The sequence below is a fragment of the Cygnus olor genome, chromosome 21, assembly GCF_009769625.2.
Source record: "Cygnus olor isolate bCygOlo1 chromosome 21, bCygOlo1.pri.v2, whole genome shotgun sequence".
NCBI classification, from domain to species: domain Eukaryota; kingdom Metazoa; phylum Chordata; class Aves; order Anseriformes; family Anatidae; genus Cygnus; species Cygnus olor.
This window is the reverse complement of record NC_049189.1, coordinates 2,810,761-2,830,198: the sequence shown is the minus strand read 5'-3', so window position 1 is coordinate 2,830,198 and position 19,438 is coordinate 2,810,761. Positions and strand designations below refer to the sequence as shown.

The window sequence follows — 19,438 nt, the reverse complement described above, 5'->3', positions numbered from 1 at the left end:
AGAGCTGCCAAAATCATTCTCCTAACCCGCTATTTTTAGTGCATGCCCCCTCTGCACGTTAGGCCACTGGCTCCGTATTTACTAATGGAAATGTGAACCACTTGCCTTCGTTTTATTCTGTTTTACGAAGGCTGATCTCCTCCCTGTAACCGACCTACGATACCATCCTGTCACCTGCTATGGAGGTGGGCATCTGCTCGTGCTGCTCTTTAGTCTTGAGAGGAAAAACCACCAGCAAAAACACCTCATTAAACTCTCTGCTGCAGTAACTACCAAAAAAAAAAAACTCCAAACCCTGACTATCACACAGCATGGCAGAGTCCATCCAAAAGGCAGAATCCTACCTGCAAGACACTTTTGCCCCGAGTGCTGCCCTGTCCCTGAAGGAGCACGCAAACAGCTCTCCAAGCACACGGCTCAGCCCCAAGGGTTGGGCTTTGCTAGCGCGGAGCCTGGAACTGCTGCAGCACCGGATGGATGGAGAGCAGGCAGAAATAAGGCTTCCACGTTTTTGTCCAATGTTCCTTTGCTTGGGGGATTTTTACAGCTGCTTTCCCCGTTAAATTCCACGAGAGCAGAGTTCTGTGAATGTGCCACGTCAGGCAACTTTCTGTTTTCTAGGTGATGCACATCCCACGTCCAAACAGCACTTCAAGCAGCAGCCTTCTAAGCCTCATCTATAAATAGGCAACTCTTACCTCACTTCTCCCCATGAAAAATATGCTGAGACGGGTGGGTTTTTTAATGCCTTGTCTCTAAAAGCCTTCCCAATGATTAAGCTGCTCTGGATCTCCATAACCAGACATAGCTCGATCAGGACTCCTGCTTCTCAGCCCGGACTCTTTTAAGGGTAAGGGTAAAAACAGAAATTTTAATTCCAAACCCAAACTGGATTCCTCCTGCTTTAAATCACAAGTGCTTGCTAATTTCCAATGCACTGAGTCCCAAGAAAAGTAATTCCTGTGCAAGAAACAGCTGCACCTAAAAGTACAGTTTAAAAGGAAGTTCTTTTGCTGATACCGAAGGAATGCCTAAAAAGCCACTCCTCAAAGTGCTCCCTGAAGAAGTATCACGAACAGAATATCAGTCCGCACAATGGAAAGAACGAGGGCCTGAACCTCACCCAGGAGGATGGCAGAACAGACATCCTCCTTTGGTACGGAGCACGCTTTTAAGACGGAGCTGTCCTTCCTTCGAGTCTCATGCTGGAGTCGTGGCACCCTGCATCGACCGCAGAATGAAATCTCAAAGCTAAAATACTGAGTTAAAACTTCTGGGAATGCCTGGATAATAGGCATTTAGAATCCTGTATTTCTTGAGTTAATGATAGCGCCTTACAGTGCAATAAAGAAAAGCTCTGAAAATACTAAATATTTACGAGCAGACAGATAGGCTCGTCTGTTACGGGATGTGTCACACGGATTAATTATGAATCATTTGGATCCCACACAGTTTATGCAGCTGTCAGAGTTTCAGTCATGAGAGCCCAGGCGTCACAACCCATAGCCTTATTTTTAGCCGCATTCATTATCTGTCATTTTTCAATCATCAAAGAATCAACCAAATTGCATTATACATCATCGCGAGGACACGCAGCTGTAACCTTAGAACCAGCAGTTGCAGCGGTAGGAAGTAACCTCCGCTCTCCTCCCCGGAGAGGCAAGAATCAGTCGCTGCAAGCAACGAAGGCAGCTGATGACACAGCTCCCCGTCCATAACCACGCAACACAAACAGCCCCTTCTCTAAATTTCGGCGCTGGCAGATCCTACCGCATTAGCAAGCCCGGTCCTGTAATGTCCCAGCTTAACTTCCCGGCGATGGGAATAAAAACAGAGCTACAAAGCACTTCCATGGGTCGAGTCCAAGTGGGAGCACAGTTAACCAGGCTGCATCCTACAGATGACATCATTCCTACACAAAACAGAGGCCACGGGGAAGCCTGGGCTTGCAGAACGTGGACAGGTCCACCCCAGCAAGAGTCAGTGCAGAAATCACCACTGGGAATGAGATGGCACGGAAAGACGGTTTGCTATCAAAGGGACGCTGCCAGGAAAATCGAGGTGAAAGTTCCACATTAGAGCTATTTTCTACGGCTTTGCTGATAGTGAAATATTAACGCTGCAAGGCACAGCGGCAAATTAAAATGTAACCGAAGGCAGAAGGAAATTCACCGCTCCTGCAGCTTTCTTCTCAGGCCCATTCCAAGAAGGAAAGCTGAAGGCAGGCCGGTAACCCAGCACAGGTACACGAGCACACAACTGCTCCGCGTTCACAGCACAGCTTGACAGGGCTCTGGGTGCACCTCCAGCTCCGTCCGATTGCCAGCAGCTCTGTCTTTCAAGGCTGGAAACAATTCAACACATCCACTGTTTCTGAACACCATTATTTATTGCATTATTTCAGGATCCAGGAAAGGCCGGGCCTTAATTACAACAACATGTGCAGCATTGCCGCGTCGGTTCCCGATCACTGCCTTCTCAAGGAGGCTCCACTTCTCCAGGAAAACATTTGCTTTCCTAACACAAGAAGTGCTTTTCACTCCATATTGGGCCCTGCGAGCCGCCCTGCCAAGCAGCAGCCAGCGTGCCAGATTATCGCCGCGCACAGCCACCGAGCAAGGCGAGGAACCAGGGACGGGCACAACGCTGCATTTAAACCCCACACGTTACCGTAGTCCACGTCTAAGCACCACTTACAGAACACACTGAAAAAAAAAAAAAAGCTGCTTTGGAGGACGTTTGCAGGCACATACGGTAGAAATTAGACATACAATTCTCTTATGGTTAGTGGCAACTGCAGCTGTAATTACCTATTCGCAACGATCAGGAAGTCAGTTTGTAGACAAGATTATGAAAAAAAGCCTGTATTTACTATTAATGCTTGCGGAGACAGCCAAGATTGAGATTAGATTTCTTCTAATTCCCTGATTTTCAGGAGTAATTGTCACAGAGGAACAAAAGTTCGCTTGACAAGTGAGACAGGAACAGAAATCTGACTGACAGCTTGCAAGAGCCACCCTCCAGGGAGCTACTCCTACAAAAACAAAATACAGAGGTTGGCGAGATGTGAGCTAAAGAACGTGAGCCTGTGGACAGGATGGAGCAAGAGAGGCTGCGCGCATCGGATGAGATGCAGAGAAGGTCCTCATGCCGATGCTGCCCAAGCTAACAGGAGGCCAGAAGAAGGAGATGGTCCTTGCTAACAGAGAGCACGCAGGGACAAACACAGAGCTGAAATGAGGTTGTTCCAATTCATATCATCACATTTTTTCCTCAAGTTATGCCATGTCCAGAATTGCTACCTAAAGCTTCAGTCCAAGAAGACCTCTTCTGGCTACTGGGATCATTCTCCGACGTGCCACCAAGTGCACAGACTCTTCATGAAGCCATCAGCGTACAGTGGCCACTGTACCTGCCCAGAAAACTTCCAGGCAAATTCACATGCACCTCTGAATTCAGCTCAGAAAAAAACACCTTCAAGACAGGGTTGTGTTAAAGTCCATGTGATTTGTTTGGAAAATCAGGCATGCTCTCTCTAACCTGGATTGTGGCATAAATTGAAAGTTGATCGAAATACTCGTGAAGATGCACTCAGAAGAGCCGTGGTTATCAATCGCACCTTCAGTCTGAGCACAGAGAAGCTATTTTTCATGGGAATTAGAGACAAGCCTATCACAAGGTGATGCTTTACAACACTGGAAAGGTAAAAGATGCCAGGAACACCCTGAATATATCCAACAGCCATGGAAGGAGAACGAACTGCGATGTGGTTGTGCTGTTGTCAGCGCTGTGAAATAGTGCATCAGCTTTTTTATTATAAATCCGATTTTATTGTGGCTCGTAGCTCAGCTGTAAAAGTTTTATTGGAAGCCAAAAGCTAGTCGGAGAAGCTTGTATGTCAGTGAGGTTTATGCATAGGCCCCTGTATACAACCCACCCTGCCTAGATCTGGACCTCTGCCGCCAAAGAGCCACTGGTAAAGTTCGTGCTGAACTTTTGGAGGCTTTCAGCAAAGGGTTTAAAAGGCAAGCTTGGAATTTTCACCTCTGCAAGTACCGCTCACGCAATATAGCTCTAATAAAAAATACAAATAATAATAAAATAAAACAGATGGTGACCACCTATTATCAGCAGTTGGAGGTCTTGGCTCTATCAGAAGATTCAAGCTAGAGAAAACAATCAAATAAATAGCGCAGCTCTGACAGCCAGAATAAATGCTCGGGGAGAAAAAGCAGGGCTTTATTTACTTTTACAGCTTAGCGAACATTTTAAAGTGATATAAGGTCACACACTGAGGCTAATTTTCTTTTGAAGCTTGTACTCCTATGGTGAGCCATGAAGCCCAGCACAAATCTTGCAGATGGAATTTATAAATGTTTGTATGTAGACATTTAACAGGTAACATGCCAGGTGAGGTGCGCAAACAGCACCAGAGTTACGTTCCTATTAGGTAGGACTCAGCGTAAGGCAGAGCCATAACTCCCTTTAGCTCTTATTTCACCAGATATACCTATTTACAGCTTTTTATGACAAGGGAGACCTCCCATGTATCACAGGCTGCTGTATCCCTTCCAGCAATCCCTTTTTTAAGGCCAGCAGTAATACAACTTTCATAACAGCCCCCAGTGCTATCGAAAAAAAATGGTTTGGGTTACCAATTTCTTCCATCCTGCAGTTACTGCTACCTGTGCACCCTTGCCCAAAGCTTGTCCATTAGTGCTTTTGAGGGACATAAAAATTAGGTAAGATCTATATGACCCGGCAAGCTCAACATGAATTTACAGAGCATCCACCAAGCTCGCACTTTCACCTACCCCATGGTTACTCGTTCACCTGCCAGCATCCTACGAGGTCTTCTCCAGAACTTGCCCTTTTTCAGTCTAATGGTTACAAATTTCTGTTTGCTACCCAATCAGTCCACATTCAGTTCCACGTTATCCGACTGCAGATCTGGACTGCGCACAGGCCACAGTCACCCTCCTCACAATCAGAAACTTGTTTGTGGAGTCATATTCGAGACCGCCGTTTAAATAAGAGAAGCAGAATTTACATGTCCTAAACCTAATCACCCATTTGCAGCGCTTTATCTTCCACCATCTCCATTTCCATGACAAGGCAAGAACAAATCGTTTTTCCTTCAGTTTAGAGACTAACAAGAGAATCCATCACAGGATTTACATTACAAACTCTGCTACCTGGTCAAAGATCAAGAACAGCCCAAATGTCTTAGAGATGCCCCCAGAACATTCAGCATGCCTCGGCACAGGTACGTTCTTCCTCGTACCAAGTGTCTGTAGCAGTGGGAACGAGCACATACGCTGTCTCAACAAATCCATCACCCTTTATTGAGGCTGCACCACAAAAACATAGAGCTAGAATTTCTAAGCCTGCTGTAGGGTATGTGTCCCTGTCACTTGAGGGTGAAGGAGAAAAATTTATGAATAGACATTTTCAAAGACCTTATTTTGAAAACAAACAGTTTGTATAGTTGTTTCCCAAACTGTGTTTTCACAATCCCGAACAACAACAAGTCAACGCATGAACATTCCTACAGCAGCATGCCAATACTAACAAATTGCCACATAAGAAATCCATGTCAACAAACAATATCCACATTCCATCGTGGATAAAACACAACAGAAAGGCTCCAGGTCTCATGGATAAGAAGAAGTCTACATGACGTGTAAGGGGACGCTCGGGATGATGATGTATTTGACCAAACGCTACGTTGGCACCTCAATCGCAGCGTTATTTTAGGGTCAGGTCCGTATTAGTATTCCACGGACCTGCTCTCTTCTACTGGCAAGGCATTTAAATATCTAAAAATTGTCTTGCCAGTGACAGATGTGAGTACAAAGAGAAGCAATTTACTACAAAGGGATTAATACATTTTTGAAAGTTACTGTCTGGCAAGCTGTCAAACGGCTCTTTATTGGTTTATTTTATTACGACCATAGATAAGCCTGGTGGCACGCAAACCCACGCTCGTGTGGGGACCACGGCGATGTGAAGGAGCCCCGGGCCCCCCCAAAAACCAGTCCCGAGGCCAGTCTCGGGGGGTCGGGGCCGCTTCCAGGGGGCTCCGTCCCTCACCGCCGGGCTCTCCTCAGCTCCTCGCCCCGCCGGGAGGCCGCGGGCCGGGCCCGGCTGGGTGGCACCGCGCCGGGCTGCCAGGGCGGGGAGAAGCCGGAGCCTCGGTGGGGCTGAGGAAGGGCGAGGAGGAGGAGAAGGAGGAGGAGGAGGAGAAGGAGGCGACCCCAGCGCCGGGCCGGCCGGGCCGCCATGTTAGCGGCGGCACCCGCCGCGTCCCCCCCCCCGGGGCCTAGCGCCGAGCGGGCGCCGCAGTGCGCGGCATGGGGCGGCCGGGCCGGGCCGGGCCGAGCCGGGCCAGACCCAACCCGGCCGGGGCTCGGATCCTCCCCCGGCCCCAGCTGAAGCCCCGCAGAGGAGGCGCCCTCCCGAGCAGGTGCTCGCTCCCTCTCCCCCAGCCCGGGGGGCAGAGGGAGGTTTAAAGCCCCGGCTGTCAGCAGCGAGGGGAGAAAAGGGAGGAAAGGCGGAGCAGAAATCGCCTGTCGCGACACGCGACACGCACCGCGACACACGCACACACACCCCACAGGCCTTATCCTCGCTGCCCACTCACCCGAAATCCTGGTCCATGGATTTGAAGAAGAATTTGTAGCTGTGCACCGGCCGGTTGCTGAGGACATTTTTAAAATCGGCCAAAGTGACTTTTTCCGGAGGGACGGGCAGCTTCACCAGATAAGGGGTTTCCTCTTCGTCTATGTGGTAGATTATTTTAGTCTCCGCCATGGGGAGAGGGCGGCAGGAGGAGGAGGAGGGCTGCGGGGAGCCGGCCGGGGGCCCCGCCGCCTCTCGGCTCCGCTCAGCGCCTGCAGCCCGCGGACAGGAAGGGAGCTGCGAGCTCCGGGGCCGGGGTTTGGCTCCCTGCACTGCTCTCTAGCTGCCCGAGCCGGGAACGGCAGCCCTCCGCCGCCCGCCCCGCCGGCATCCTCCCCGCCGGCCGCCGCTCGCCGCGCCGGGCAAGCGAGGGCCGGGGGGCGGCGGGGGGCGAGGGGCTGCGGGCAGGCCGCCTTCCTCCTTCTCCTCCTCCTCCTCTTCTTCTTCCTCTTCTTCTTCCTCCTCCTTCTCCTTCTTCTCCTTCTCCTGCCCGCGGGCAGCCCGGCTCTCGCACGCCGCCCCCCGGCAGCTCGCCGCCCCCCTCAGCGGAACGGCCACGAAAGCCGTCGCGGGGTTTTTTGTTTATATTTTTTATTCTCCCCTCCTTATTTTTATTTTTATTTTTTTATTTTTTTCCCGAATACAAACTGCCTACGTGTCGGTTTGGGGACTTTTGATGCTGGTGGTGATTTGTTGGAGTATGACACACAGACATGAGAGCCCCTGTGTAAGGCCTTTGGCCTCATAAAAGCACATAGTGTCCCTGTAAGTGCCCCCCAAGGGCTATATAAACACCTCTTTCCTTATTTTTTGCCTCTAGGAGTTAGTAAATGCTTTCCAGGTACATCCCCTAGCCAAGGTGGCCAGCACCATCACCCACATGGCAGCACGAAAGGTCAGGTATGTTACCACATAGATATATATGTTACCACACATATTCAGTACTAAAGCTTTATGTTCTAACTCAGCACTATTTACAAGATGTGATGGGCTTCTTTCCGTTGCATTTATGAGAGATGGGCAAGATTTATGCGGCTGACACTACTCGCAACAGTGTAACGGCAGGCAGACTCCCCTGGTTCAGGTATCTCAAAAGCTGGGCTCCCTCCTCCCAGCAGCCCTTTGCATTTCGTCAGAGCCGAGCTGGGTTCCGTTTAAGCGATGAGCTCATGGATTCTCTGCAGATCGCAAAATTTTCCAGTGCAGTTGGCGTCTCTGGAGCTTATGCTAATAAGAAAGCAGAGACAGATTCGTGGCTCAGAAAAAAAATTGCTTTTAATAGCTGCTTCAACAGAAGCCTGTTGAGCACAGAGCCCGTTGAGGTGCTTGTCACAGAGCAAGCTTTAGACCTATCATCTCCTAAATTTCACAGAACAGCAGAAGAATCACCGTTCACTGCTGCTTTATGAAATATATGTGCTTTGGAGCACGTGGTCCAGAGAAAAATCTTTTGAGAGCCATGTTTTGCAGTTGATGTGTTTGGGACAAGTCCACCTTTCTTTCTAAAAATCCCCAAAAATGACAGCCAGGGAATGAAGATTTCAGAACAGTAGGCTCAGGTTTCAAGAAATCTGCTCATCACAGAATACTTTTTCAGGAAAATCCCAAGCTAATTACATTCCCTCTTTTTCCCTTTCAGAGAAAGAGGACATCCACTTCTCAGAATATCCAGCTGCTTTCTGTGAAGGGGTAAATCACAGCTCAGTGATTGAATTACCGGTGGCACTGGAATGGTTTTCTGCCAGCACAAAACAGAGGAGCCAATTGCATCAGAGGTGCCAAAAGGTCCGTTAACATTATTGCTGTCTATTATTTCCAAGTTTCTGAATGCTTAATTCACTACCAGTTCCTGGCTCTCACCAACTTTAAGCAAGAATGATGTGTCCCATTGCCTTAAACTGTTGCAAATTCTCCCCTGTATCTCACATTACACCTGTTGTTCTGGATGTATAATTATTCCTGACCATGCTTGTCAAAAACAAAGTGATGCTCTTAAAGGTTTGGAGATCAGCAAAGAAACGTCCTGATTTCCTGTGTTCCTGTTTATAAAGTTATTTAAGTGGAAACGCATGTATTATGAACATTAAAAAAAATGAACATGGTGTTTGGATTCAAATAACACAGCATTGCTGTAATGTATACTGTCAACTCTGTTACCTACAGTAATGGGGGATAGTGGATTTATCTGGATAAACCAAAAAACAGAGTTAACAAAGCATTTATGAAGGAAGCTGTAAGAATCCATATTGAGAATAATAAAGGAAGAAAAAAAAACGAAACAGGTTGGTGGCACTGTTGACTGTCAATGCAAAAATCCCTTAAGAAATACTGACCAGGAATAAGACATCCATATGGCACACCAACACAGGAGTACTGCTACATTGCCTCCAGAGCCGAACCCTCCTATGCAGAACCAGACCTGTGAGCCTCTCTACCAAAGGCATGGCTAATCCACAACTCAATGAGATTTAATAATACTTAGAAAACAAAACATCAACTATCTGCCATCATTTCTGGTACAGCAATTACAAAATTGCAGTCACTGGATTTCTTCTACTCTACTGATTTGTTTATTTGCTGACATTCATGCTCATCCCTGCTGAACTTAAATGCCTGTACGATCATCAAACAAGGTATGATAAACAGCAAAGTAAAGGTATGGCCTTAATCTTCATCATGTAACTAGTAATTTGGTACTCTCTCAAGTCAGGAATGGACAACTTTCACCACACACGAGAGTCTCTGAGCAAGAATGGGAAAGGCTCCCTTTGGCAGGACTAGATGACAGCTCTGGTACGAGCTATATTTTCTGAGATACTGGGCTTTATGTAGTTTTTGCTGTACAAAACCCAGGCAAAGTATTAACATCCAACCCTTTGGTCTTTTCAGTTCATACTTAATGACCTCCTGAATTCCTCAGAGATCCAGGTGGTATCCACACACAGACTAAATCTGCAAAGAGCTCTCCTCTTGCTCTGTTGGCTTTGCTTTCACTTTTGACAACTGAAAATATAATGAGTCGGATAATTGTCAGATGACTACCTTGGAACAGCCATGATGAGGCTGAATCTATGACTCACAAAAAGCTTTCCAGGTCCCCATAAAGCACAGAAGAGATAACCCACTTTCATGTTACAGTCAAACCACAAGCTAATCCAATTAAAGAGTGTACATAGGAATGCAGAATACGCCACCTTAGCAAACCACCGGCCCATCAGGGCTCATATCTTGCTTCTTGCAGAGTTTAGTGCTTAACACTTCAGTGGAAAATAAATATAAGGCATAAAATCTCTTGCTATTACTGCTGTGCTCTCCGTGACAGAGCAAATAGTCTTGCTGACCCCTGCAGGGAGCAAATAGTGTCCCGAGGCATAAAAGCTGCTCGCCCTTTTCTTCATTTATATAGCAGTGCACTTCATTACCACACAGAGAATAACCAAGCCTCTTTAAAAAGCTGTCCTTTGAATTACAGCGATGGTGGTTGCTTGTCTCAGTGAATTCAAAAAACTCATCACACTCTGGGTGCTTGGCAAATAAGCGTTTGTTTAAAGAGATAGGACAGAAAGAAAAGCAAAGCTCTGAGCACTCCGACACTTGCCAAAGCTGTGACTTGGAGCCACTCTGAGATTTCGTGGGTATTTTTTAACCACCTGGAAGACAGTATTTGTAATGTCATGTTGATTTGGACAGCCAGCCCTGGAAAACGAAGGCTTCTGTTTTGTTGCAGCAATACAGCACGATCAGCGCGCTGAGCACCACTGCACGCTTCCCGTCATTTACTGCCAGCTATCCACGCCCCCTGTGGGACTGGTGGCACCTGCAAGGAGGCCAGCAGGACGGATTTATCCAGACCTAAACCAATGACACCCATTAGCCAGGGAAGATTCCTTCCAGACTGGCATCACAGTAGTGACCTGGAGACACAAAATACAGGTTGCCAAAGTGGTGGGACTAAGCAGTAGGACTAATCCTTATATTCCCCCAGTAATTTCTCCAAAGTCACCACTGTTTAAAAATAAAAGGGGAAATGGATTTTGAACTTAATGAAGGGGTGTGTTGCTGTCTGAATGAACCAGACAGGAATTGTTCACCAACCTATTCCTTCTCAGAGATACTAAATTTCCCTGTTTAAACACTGAGCACTTGTATGAAGACTTTCAGCACATTTTAAAAGGCAAGTTATACAGCTACTCTTCATTTTTGGGGTAGGGATTCCACCTCACTATACCCACTCACACTGGCAAAACTAGCATCGATGCAAAATCAGAACTAAACAGAAATGCTACTCAAGGAGAAAAAGAAGCAGAAAGATAAAACCGCAACCAAACAGGTCCGAAGCACTTAAAATTAAGATGCTGTAGGCTGGCTCCCAACCCGATATACATCAGCAGGACGCAATGCAAGTCGGTTTACTCAGGGATCCGGTCTTGGGCACAGTCAGGTCACCGCAGGGCTTGGTCCTGATGCAATTTACAAGTAAATAAAGACACGAACCGCTAGAGGGAGGCAAAAGACTTGCAGTATGGCATCTGCTCTAGCCTCCCGGGCAAAGCTCCCCGGGGCTTTCCTTGTCACTGGATTCAAATACAAATACATCAGGGAGTGAAATGACAGTGAGTATTTTCAGCAGCATTTCCAAGAACTCCTTTTACTAAGGAACGTGCGTGTTACAGAGGGATGTTGCCCTCCAGGTCTGTAGGAATGAGGGACAGTGTACTTAGGGGAGAGGAAGGACAAAGGACATTTGTGTTGGTGCTCTACAAGGATGGCTAAAAAGAAACAAGATTGTAATGGAAACCAACATTGTTAGCAGATGCACATAACTTTGGGGATTCACAGGAATGAAGAGCATCTCCTCCAGTTTCAGTCCTTCTTTTTCATCCAACTTGGTTCTATTGATGGCTATTCAGTTATGGCTACTGAAGGTCTGATGCATCTCAGTTCCTTTAGGGTGGACCACAGAGGTGGAAGAATTAGCAGACCAAATGAAATTATGTTCCTGTCCGTTCGAGGTCTCCCAGGAACAGGAAAAACTCAAGTGAAAATCAGGTGCTCACACAGAACAGCATCAGCCTGTCTTACAACTCTCTCCCTACTCTTGCTGCAGAAATGTTAGTGCTTCTGCCTTGGAACACAACTTTAAAGCGACAATCACAACAGTGGAGATGAGGCTACAAAGATGTGAAAGGTTATTGAAAAAGGCAACAGATTGAGCACATCAAAGCGCTGAATGACAGCAAGCTGCTTTTGATAGCATCTCTTTCACCATCACATTTGCTGTGGATTGGGGCTTCAAAGGGAAATTTTCATGAGACCCTCTGGTGTCTGCACAAAAAGCCGTGACTGCAAAGGGAAGAAGTGACGCCTTCCATGAGAGACCCAAGGGTGTTGCTGAACCACATACACAAAACACCACGGGTTAGAAAACTCAGTGCTCCCACACCTTCTCTGGAGTCTTCCTAGCTGCAATCCTGCAGAATCGGTCGCTATTGCACATGTACCCTTTCGTCAGCCCCAAGTACTTCCAAATGTTTTCATGCAGAGCACATCTCATCGATGTGTTTAAGGGTTGACCCCAGATCCTGCTCATCATGACTCAATGTTTTCTTTCCTTGACCATTTTCTGGTTCTCCTACTTCTTCTTAACAGCTGCAGTGCCTTTTATTATTATTATTTCATTAAAAAGAGGGATTTTTTCCTGCAACCTTTGTCTTCAGAGCAGCTGATGTGCAGAGGGCAACATGTGTTTAGAAACTTGACCTCTAAGGAACAATGGAGATTTTTGCTTAGGAATGCTATTCAGACCATTGTCCTACTTCTCTCAGGTCCCCAGTGTTTCTTCTTCCCCTCAGAAATGTGCTCTGTTAATGCCTAGCAAGTCCCTCTCCACTGGTATGGCTCTCCCCAGACTGGGAGGCAGAAAGGAAATGGGGACAATCTGGATTTCATTTCAGACAAGTTGAAGACAATGAAAATATTTAATTTCAGTGGTCTGCAGAGCAGGCCCTGCGGTCGCTAAATGAGCTTTTCCTTGTTCCCAGCTGCTTTCCTGGAAAATCAGCCCCATTGCCTACAGAGAGAGAAAAGTAAAAAGATGCCCCAGCAACAAAATGCCCAACAGTGGCTGGCCTGAAGCCAGCCAGCAGAGACCCAGCGTCCCAGCAGAAAGGAACAGGGCTTTGAGCATTAGCGACACCCAGGAGCAGCCAGGCCTGTGCACTAAGCCCCCACTCTTCATAATAACTAATTGCAGCTGCCTTTTTTGCCTTTTTCTCCCCAGTCTGTGTAGATGCTGGAGGAAACGAGGCATTGGTATGTGCATGGAGTCAGTCACAAATAAACAGGCCTGCAAACGCCGAATCTCTATTCTTGAAGACCTCAAAAAACTCCACTCAAGCTCCCTATTCCCCCAGCAAAGAACAAACAGAGAAATCCAACCCAACGTGTGTCACCTCAATCCAGCAGAATGCTGCCATCTCCAGCTCCCAGCACTCATAAGATAATTTGATTTTTTTTTTTTGTGGCATGGTGCTCTACTTCAACTGTGGTGTTTAAGGAAAAAAAAAAGTAAATTTAAATCTTAGAAAAATGCTGTTGAGTCAGATGTTCCCAGTGGGACTGGCACCAGTTCCAGGATGATCTCACTCTGCCCAAAGTATCTTTTTTTCAGGAGCTCTCACTTGTCTTCCCCTCACAGTGAAGAATCTGACTTACAGGTTATAATCATGACCACTGAAGTCCCACAACAGTCCCAGGAAGGGTCGTTTGGATGAGACCTTTATTGTATGTGGCCCCTGTCTCCACCTGCTCAAGGATTCTTGTCATTCATTCTCAGCAAATGAATAGCCCAAGCAGAAGGAACTACTTCCCCTCCTCTTCTCATTGCTTTCAGCTCTCAACCCTTTTAACCTGTTTGTTGTTTTTTTTTTAGGGTTTCTGTTTGTTATTTTTTTTGTTCTTTCTCCCCCCCAGTTATCTGAGAAAGCACAAGGAGCCATCGCAGCGTGATTCACCCTAATCACAGAGCATTACTGAAGAGATGCTATGAAACAGCGTGAAACTGGCTGTAGGATGATTCCAACGAGGTATGAGAGCAGATAATACTTTTACTAGAGCCAATCTAGTCAATAATCTTCATTTGCCACTTTTCAGTTTCATATCCTGCTTTGATCCTTCAGATTCTTGCACCTGCACTGTCCATCCACGCAGCAATACAAGTTGTTTCCACCGGTGTCCCTGGAAGAACTCTGTCACACCAGCTGGGATTGTACTCAGCGGGTGGCAGCTCTCCAAGAACAGAAAGCACAGCAGGAACTTCGCAAGGTGTTACTTCTGCAGGGAGAGGAATTTGGGCTGGGAGAGAACCATAAAACTGTGCCGTTAACTATTCCAGCAGGATATGTTATCTTCCCTTCTGGTCCTGCAGAATTATGTACCACGAGGGAGCTGCCAGCCTTCGTCTCCGTGATAAATGGTTTAAACTCCATGTACAGCCACAGAACTGTTCATTATACGCTTTTGCAGAGCTAGAATTTGTCTGTGGGCCCCATGACCAAGTCAAATGATGATGTCCCATGTGGAAACCATACTGAAATCACTGGAATAACTTACTGTATCAGATCTGCACTTTGTCAAACACTAGGATGCTCTGAGATTAAACATGTTATTGGGAAGAATTAGCTAATGCTGGTGATAGCTTAGACAGCATCTCAAAAGAGCATAAAGAAATAAAATCACCCTTAACTTGAAACTCTATTATATTCTCCTTTATTTCTTAAATGTTAGGAGAGTTACACAACAATGATAAATGGCAGAAGTTAAGTAACAGTAATAATGGAAATTAATTCTGAGGCAATAAAGAATGAAACAAATTCTATGGACCGAGTCTTCCTCTCAGTCTTGAGAGGAAGCATTGTGCACACAAAGCAGAAGGGAAGGGGCTCTATTTCTACCCTGTTATGCCAGTGGCCTTCTGTATCTCTTCTGGCAAACCAGTATCACATTTTGTGACTGTTTCCTCACTTCTACTCCCCCCTGCTTCTCAGTCATAGGCTCTTTATCTTCACCGAGTACCAGAAATACAAAATTGCACTGGAGCTTCCTCTATTTGTATCAGCCAAATAAACTCAAAGGGCTCATGTGCAGCAGCACTTTGTATCACAAACATGGTTTAGAACAAATCTGCTGAGTGCCCCCACTTAGCACTCGTTGGTTTGTGTTATGAACCAGCCTTAAATGCACGAGCTGCGTTTATTTCAAAGGAAATTAAACTGAAAAAGCATTTTCCAGCTACAGTGTCTTCAGTCCAGAGGATGAGACTGGCTGAAGTCAAAAGCAGCCTTCCCCACCTGAAACGCACAGGGTGCGGGTGTCAGGTTCTCCGAACTGCTGCTCTACTCTCAGGCCTTTTCCTACGGGGCTGCTGTACATAGAGCCTGACACAGTGACTGGGATCACAGTGGAGGGAACACCACTTGCTTCCCTCGGTGAAGTCACGTATGGCGCTGCTGCGGGCACCCTGGGCACTGCACCTACCTGTCCCACCTGTAGGGTATCCCATGGCACTTGGAAGTTTCCCATTTACAAGAACATTCCCCCTTTAAACCACCACTTTGAATTACTAAGAGGCAGGTGTATAATTAATTTTACCTTAAAAAAAATCATGGTTTACATAATCCCTATTCTTTAAGCATTTGTACAGTGACTGTTCAGCTACACAAATGCATGAGCTTCCATTCCAATTAAACTCCCTAACTCTTCAATTAAAACCTCATCGGCTCATGGAAAGCAATATTTTTCCCCAGACTCTCCAGAATGGGCTCTCCACACTTCTGTTCATTTTTCCAAGTCACTGGTCCCATGCAGGTGCTTTACTCTTTCATCTGTACTCATTTTCCTTCCTCCAGATAAGCATCCCTTCTATTTACGTCCAATTAAGATCATGGCAATGTCATCTTCGCTAAGCTAAGCCTACAATTTGCATACATGAACTCTCTCCTGCAAATTACCATACAATGATAAAAGAGGGAAAGAATATTATTATAGGTTATAGCTTTCTTACAGTGATTAAAAACCATATTTTGTTGCTTATGAACAAAGTTCATAGAAGACAAATTGAGTAGCAAAGCCAAAACAAACACGAACGCTGGTGTGAAAAAAACACCTGCACTGCAGTTTTCCTATCTAGATATAGGAAATCATAAGAAAACCATAACAATTTAACTGCTCCAAATACAAAAACACAAGGCTCAAAAAATATCAATTCCCAAAACTGAAATAAAACCTAAAATAAAGGACCATTTTCTTTATGAAGAAAGCTTTTTGAAATTTCTTCCTTCAAAGAACTGAGTCAGTCTGAGCCCAGCTGGCATTTAGCACAACCCCTTCTAAGGTCACTGCTGTACACCCTTGCCTTGTTCCACAACAAGGGCTTACAGTGCCTAAAATTCAAAAACCCTACAAGAGACTTTCGACTCTCTGCCTTCACTGAGCCAGAGAAGTAATTGGTATTAAAAAAAAAAAGGAAGAAAAAGAAAGAAATATTAGGGGTTAACAAAGCCTGCCAAGAGCCTGCAAAGCGACAGGGAAAGATGTTCATCAAGATGCAACATTCCACGAGTACAGTGGAACACTACTTTGAATAACTCAGGTAAAACACCTTTATCATTCTCAAAGGACTATACAAATATTTAAACGTTGTTTCTCCATGAGAGGCACGTTAACGTCCCATATTAGAGAGAGAAAGGTTGAGATGAGAGATGGGAGAGAGAAAACCAACCCGTCTACAATCACACTGCGTCTCCGGCAGAGTGGGAACAGAAAAGAGCCCTGTCCCTAGTCTAGTGGTTAATTGCAAGTCCAGCCTTCTAATTTTCATGTGCAAGATCACAAAATCATTTAGGTTGCAGAGCACCTCCAGGATCATCAAGTTCAACCATCAGCCTGACCTACCGAGTCCCATCACCAAAACGTGTCCCTTAGTGCATGCAGGGCTTCCTTGCACAAGAGTTTACCCAAGACTGCTGTGCTGCTCCAAGATAAAAGTCAAATAAAATGCCAAATGCACACTGATGGGGAGGCTTCCTCTACCTTACAAGCTCTTCACTTCTAAGGCAGAACCATCCTTTACAGCTGATTTCTTCTCTCAGTGACCTCCCCTGTGTACAGCCTCCTTTAGAAGGTTCTGACACTAGATCAGCCACACAAACTTCATGCCAATGCCAACCACTGGCAGAATACAAAGTGCACATGTAAAAAAAACAACTCTGCAGTTGAGCGTTCGGTTTTCTCTGTCTTTTTTTTCAGCAGTTTGAAAACACACAAGTGGTTATCCAGCAGTCATGCCTGGATCTCTTTCAGCCAGAATTTTAACTTAGTAAATTACACGCTAGATGTGGCAGGCTGCTTTTGAAAACCACTGTTATGATCCTCAGCCCAATCACACAACATGTGCCTCTCCTGAAGAAAAAATGGCCGTAATCTCAGATTGGTCTCCTATTTTGGTCAGTCTAGGATTATCCTGGCACATACGACCATTACCCAAATTCGAGCTTTTGATCAAAGCAAGGATGAACTCATAAAGCCCTTCCTAGTGCTTGTTTCAGAGAACATATTAATTTCTCTCCCCTTAAGCTATTTTGCAGCCTAGAAGTCAAATAAAATATTTAAATGCCTCCGGAGTTTATGAGTAACCCCACTTTGAGCTGGTGTCTCTGTGAGCTATGCTAAGCAATTTGAACTGGCAAGTAAAGATCTCCAACCTTTGACTCACAGACATGAAAGGGAGGGAGAAAGACATTAATGGCAATTACTTGAGACTGTGCCACCCTGATGGAATAACCAGCGCAGCCTTACGCACCTGCAGGAATGCAGCTTGGGTTTCAGTCAGGTCCAGCCAAAGGCAACCTCAGAATGGCTGTCTGCTCCGGGGGAAGGGCAGGCAAACAGGGACCTGGGCCGACTCCGTGCCCTCCTCGCCACCAGTCGTGGGTCTGCCCACCCTGAGCACCTCCATACAGGTGTGTCTTAAGTGAAGGGAGAGGCAGAACTCACAGAAATTGTCTAGAGAACAGCAGGAGGGCTGTGCAAACTGTAAGAAGACAAGGAACTGCACAGCTGTAGCACAGGCTCACCTCCACTTGTACTATTTTCATATTATTAAGATTCTGTAATATTTGAAGGCATTAAAAGTAAGGGTCCCCAATATATTTGCCCTTTAAAATAGTCCTCACTAGCAGAGAGAAGTGGGAACGTCTATAAAGATTGACACGGTCCATCTCCCACCCCTGTAAAGTGTGTGCACAGAAGTACTCACATCCTAGCTTCTGAATAGACATTATAGCCCTTCTGCTATGTAGGAAGCCTCGCCCACACTTTTGGCAGAGCTAGGGGGCTAAGCTCAGCTTCAGTGTAAGTAGCTGCAACTCGGCAGCACCACACTCCTTTGCTGGTGATGAGGTAGCTGTGATCCAAGGAAAGACCTCAGTGTTCCCCATCCCCAGGGAGAAATCCTTGCTGGGATACCAGCTGCAAGCAGAGCACTGCTTCAAGTCCAAAACCACACCTCACCCTCACAGCAGCTCCACACAAGCTCCTCTTCACACTTCCACCACTCGCAACGTCCTGGAGACCCCACCCCAGTTCCATTCACTCACCGAGCCCACACGCAATCCCTTCCTCTGCCATTCCCTTCAGACTACCAAAGAGGAGGCTGGCAATCCTTGGCCACCTACACCCTTACACAGGAACACGAGCCACTGCCATCATGCCCACAAAGGCAGGAAACACCTTATTTTCATCTGTGCCCCAGTTTGGGAACGGTGCTGCAGCATATCCCAAGCAGTCAGAGTAGCTGTGTAGAGTGGTTAATATTTTCTGGTGTTCCTGATGCTTTACCTTGCTTGGATTTTAACACTAAATTATTCACTTGCAAATTTTCGGACATCCCACCTGCTCACATGTGGAGCTCCCCTTTGAGCCCACAGCCCCACTATCTCAGGCATCTGCTCCCCAAAACGATGGCAAAACTCACAAGAATGGACTCTTATCCCTCCTCAGCTCCCCTTTGGGGACTGTGGCCCATGAACGTGCCTGACGGGCTATGGTGGAATGTGTTGTTACTCTTGTTCCTCACGGTCGGCTCGTGGGAAGCCGTTCTTTTTATCGGTCTGTCTACCTGTGCTGTGATCATACCTTCGGTTTGATGTGCACACAAGCTCTGTGTGGGCAGGATCCACCCCAGGACTGCAGGAAAATCACACTCCAGATTCCACACAGGAGTTTAGCCCTCTCCATATCATTTCTGGATCTGATCTAACTGACACCGGCATTACAGCACTGTAACTCCATCAGCTTCAGCTGAAAGTGTCTGCTCGTGCCAAATTTGATTTGGTTTGCACTGAAACAAAAACAAATCAACAAACAAGCTTAGAGTGAGAAATACAAAATTAGGCTTCTAGAGCTCTTTGGAGCTGATCCCAACACTACCTTGGTGGCAAGAAACTAGATCTGTGTGTCTCCCTTTCCCCTGTAAAATGAGGATATTGACATTTCCCCATTCGTAAATTGAGGTATTTACATTGTCGTTTGTGAAGGGCTGAATTAGTCTCTCTTTATTTCACCTAGAACACGTAAAGTGCTAAGTGACAGTATTGTTTCTCCTGATTTCCACCAGCATATGAGAGATCACAATCAGGCTTTGCTATTCCTTTTTTAATGATTGCACTGCACAGAAAAATGCCTGACATAATGATGGCTC

At 46.3% G+C, this 19,438-nt stretch overlaps 1 protein-coding gene and 1 long non-coding RNA gene across 4 annotated transcripts in view; one reads left to right on the top strand and one right to left on the bottom strand.

Moving 5' to 3' along the window:
• DVL1 (dishevelled segment polarity protein 1) overlaps positions 1-6,940 on the bottom strand; it is an 82,985-nt gene extending 76,045 nt beyond the window's left edge. For 2 of the 3 annotated variants that reach the window (XM_040533345.1, XM_040533346.1), the window contains exon 1: positions 6,644-6,922. In XM_040533345.1, the coding sequence (XP_040389279.1) occupies positions 6,644-6,813 (170 nt within the window). In that variant the 5' untranslated portion in view covers positions 6,814-6,922. Of the gene's footprint in view, positions 1-6,643 lie in introns of all 3 variants that reach the window. The other variant, XM_040533344.1, reaches the window with a different exon arrangement.
• Positions 6,941-7,084: 144 nt separating this feature from the next.
• On the top strand, positions 7,085-19,299 carry LOC121058172. The gene is made up of 3 exons (XR_005814101.1): positions 7,085-7,581; positions 8,321-13,766; positions 13,860-19,299. It is a non-coding gene; the product is annotated as an uncharacterized LOC121058172 (long non-coding RNA).
• The last annotated feature ends 139 nt before the right edge of the window (positions 19,300-19,438 follow it).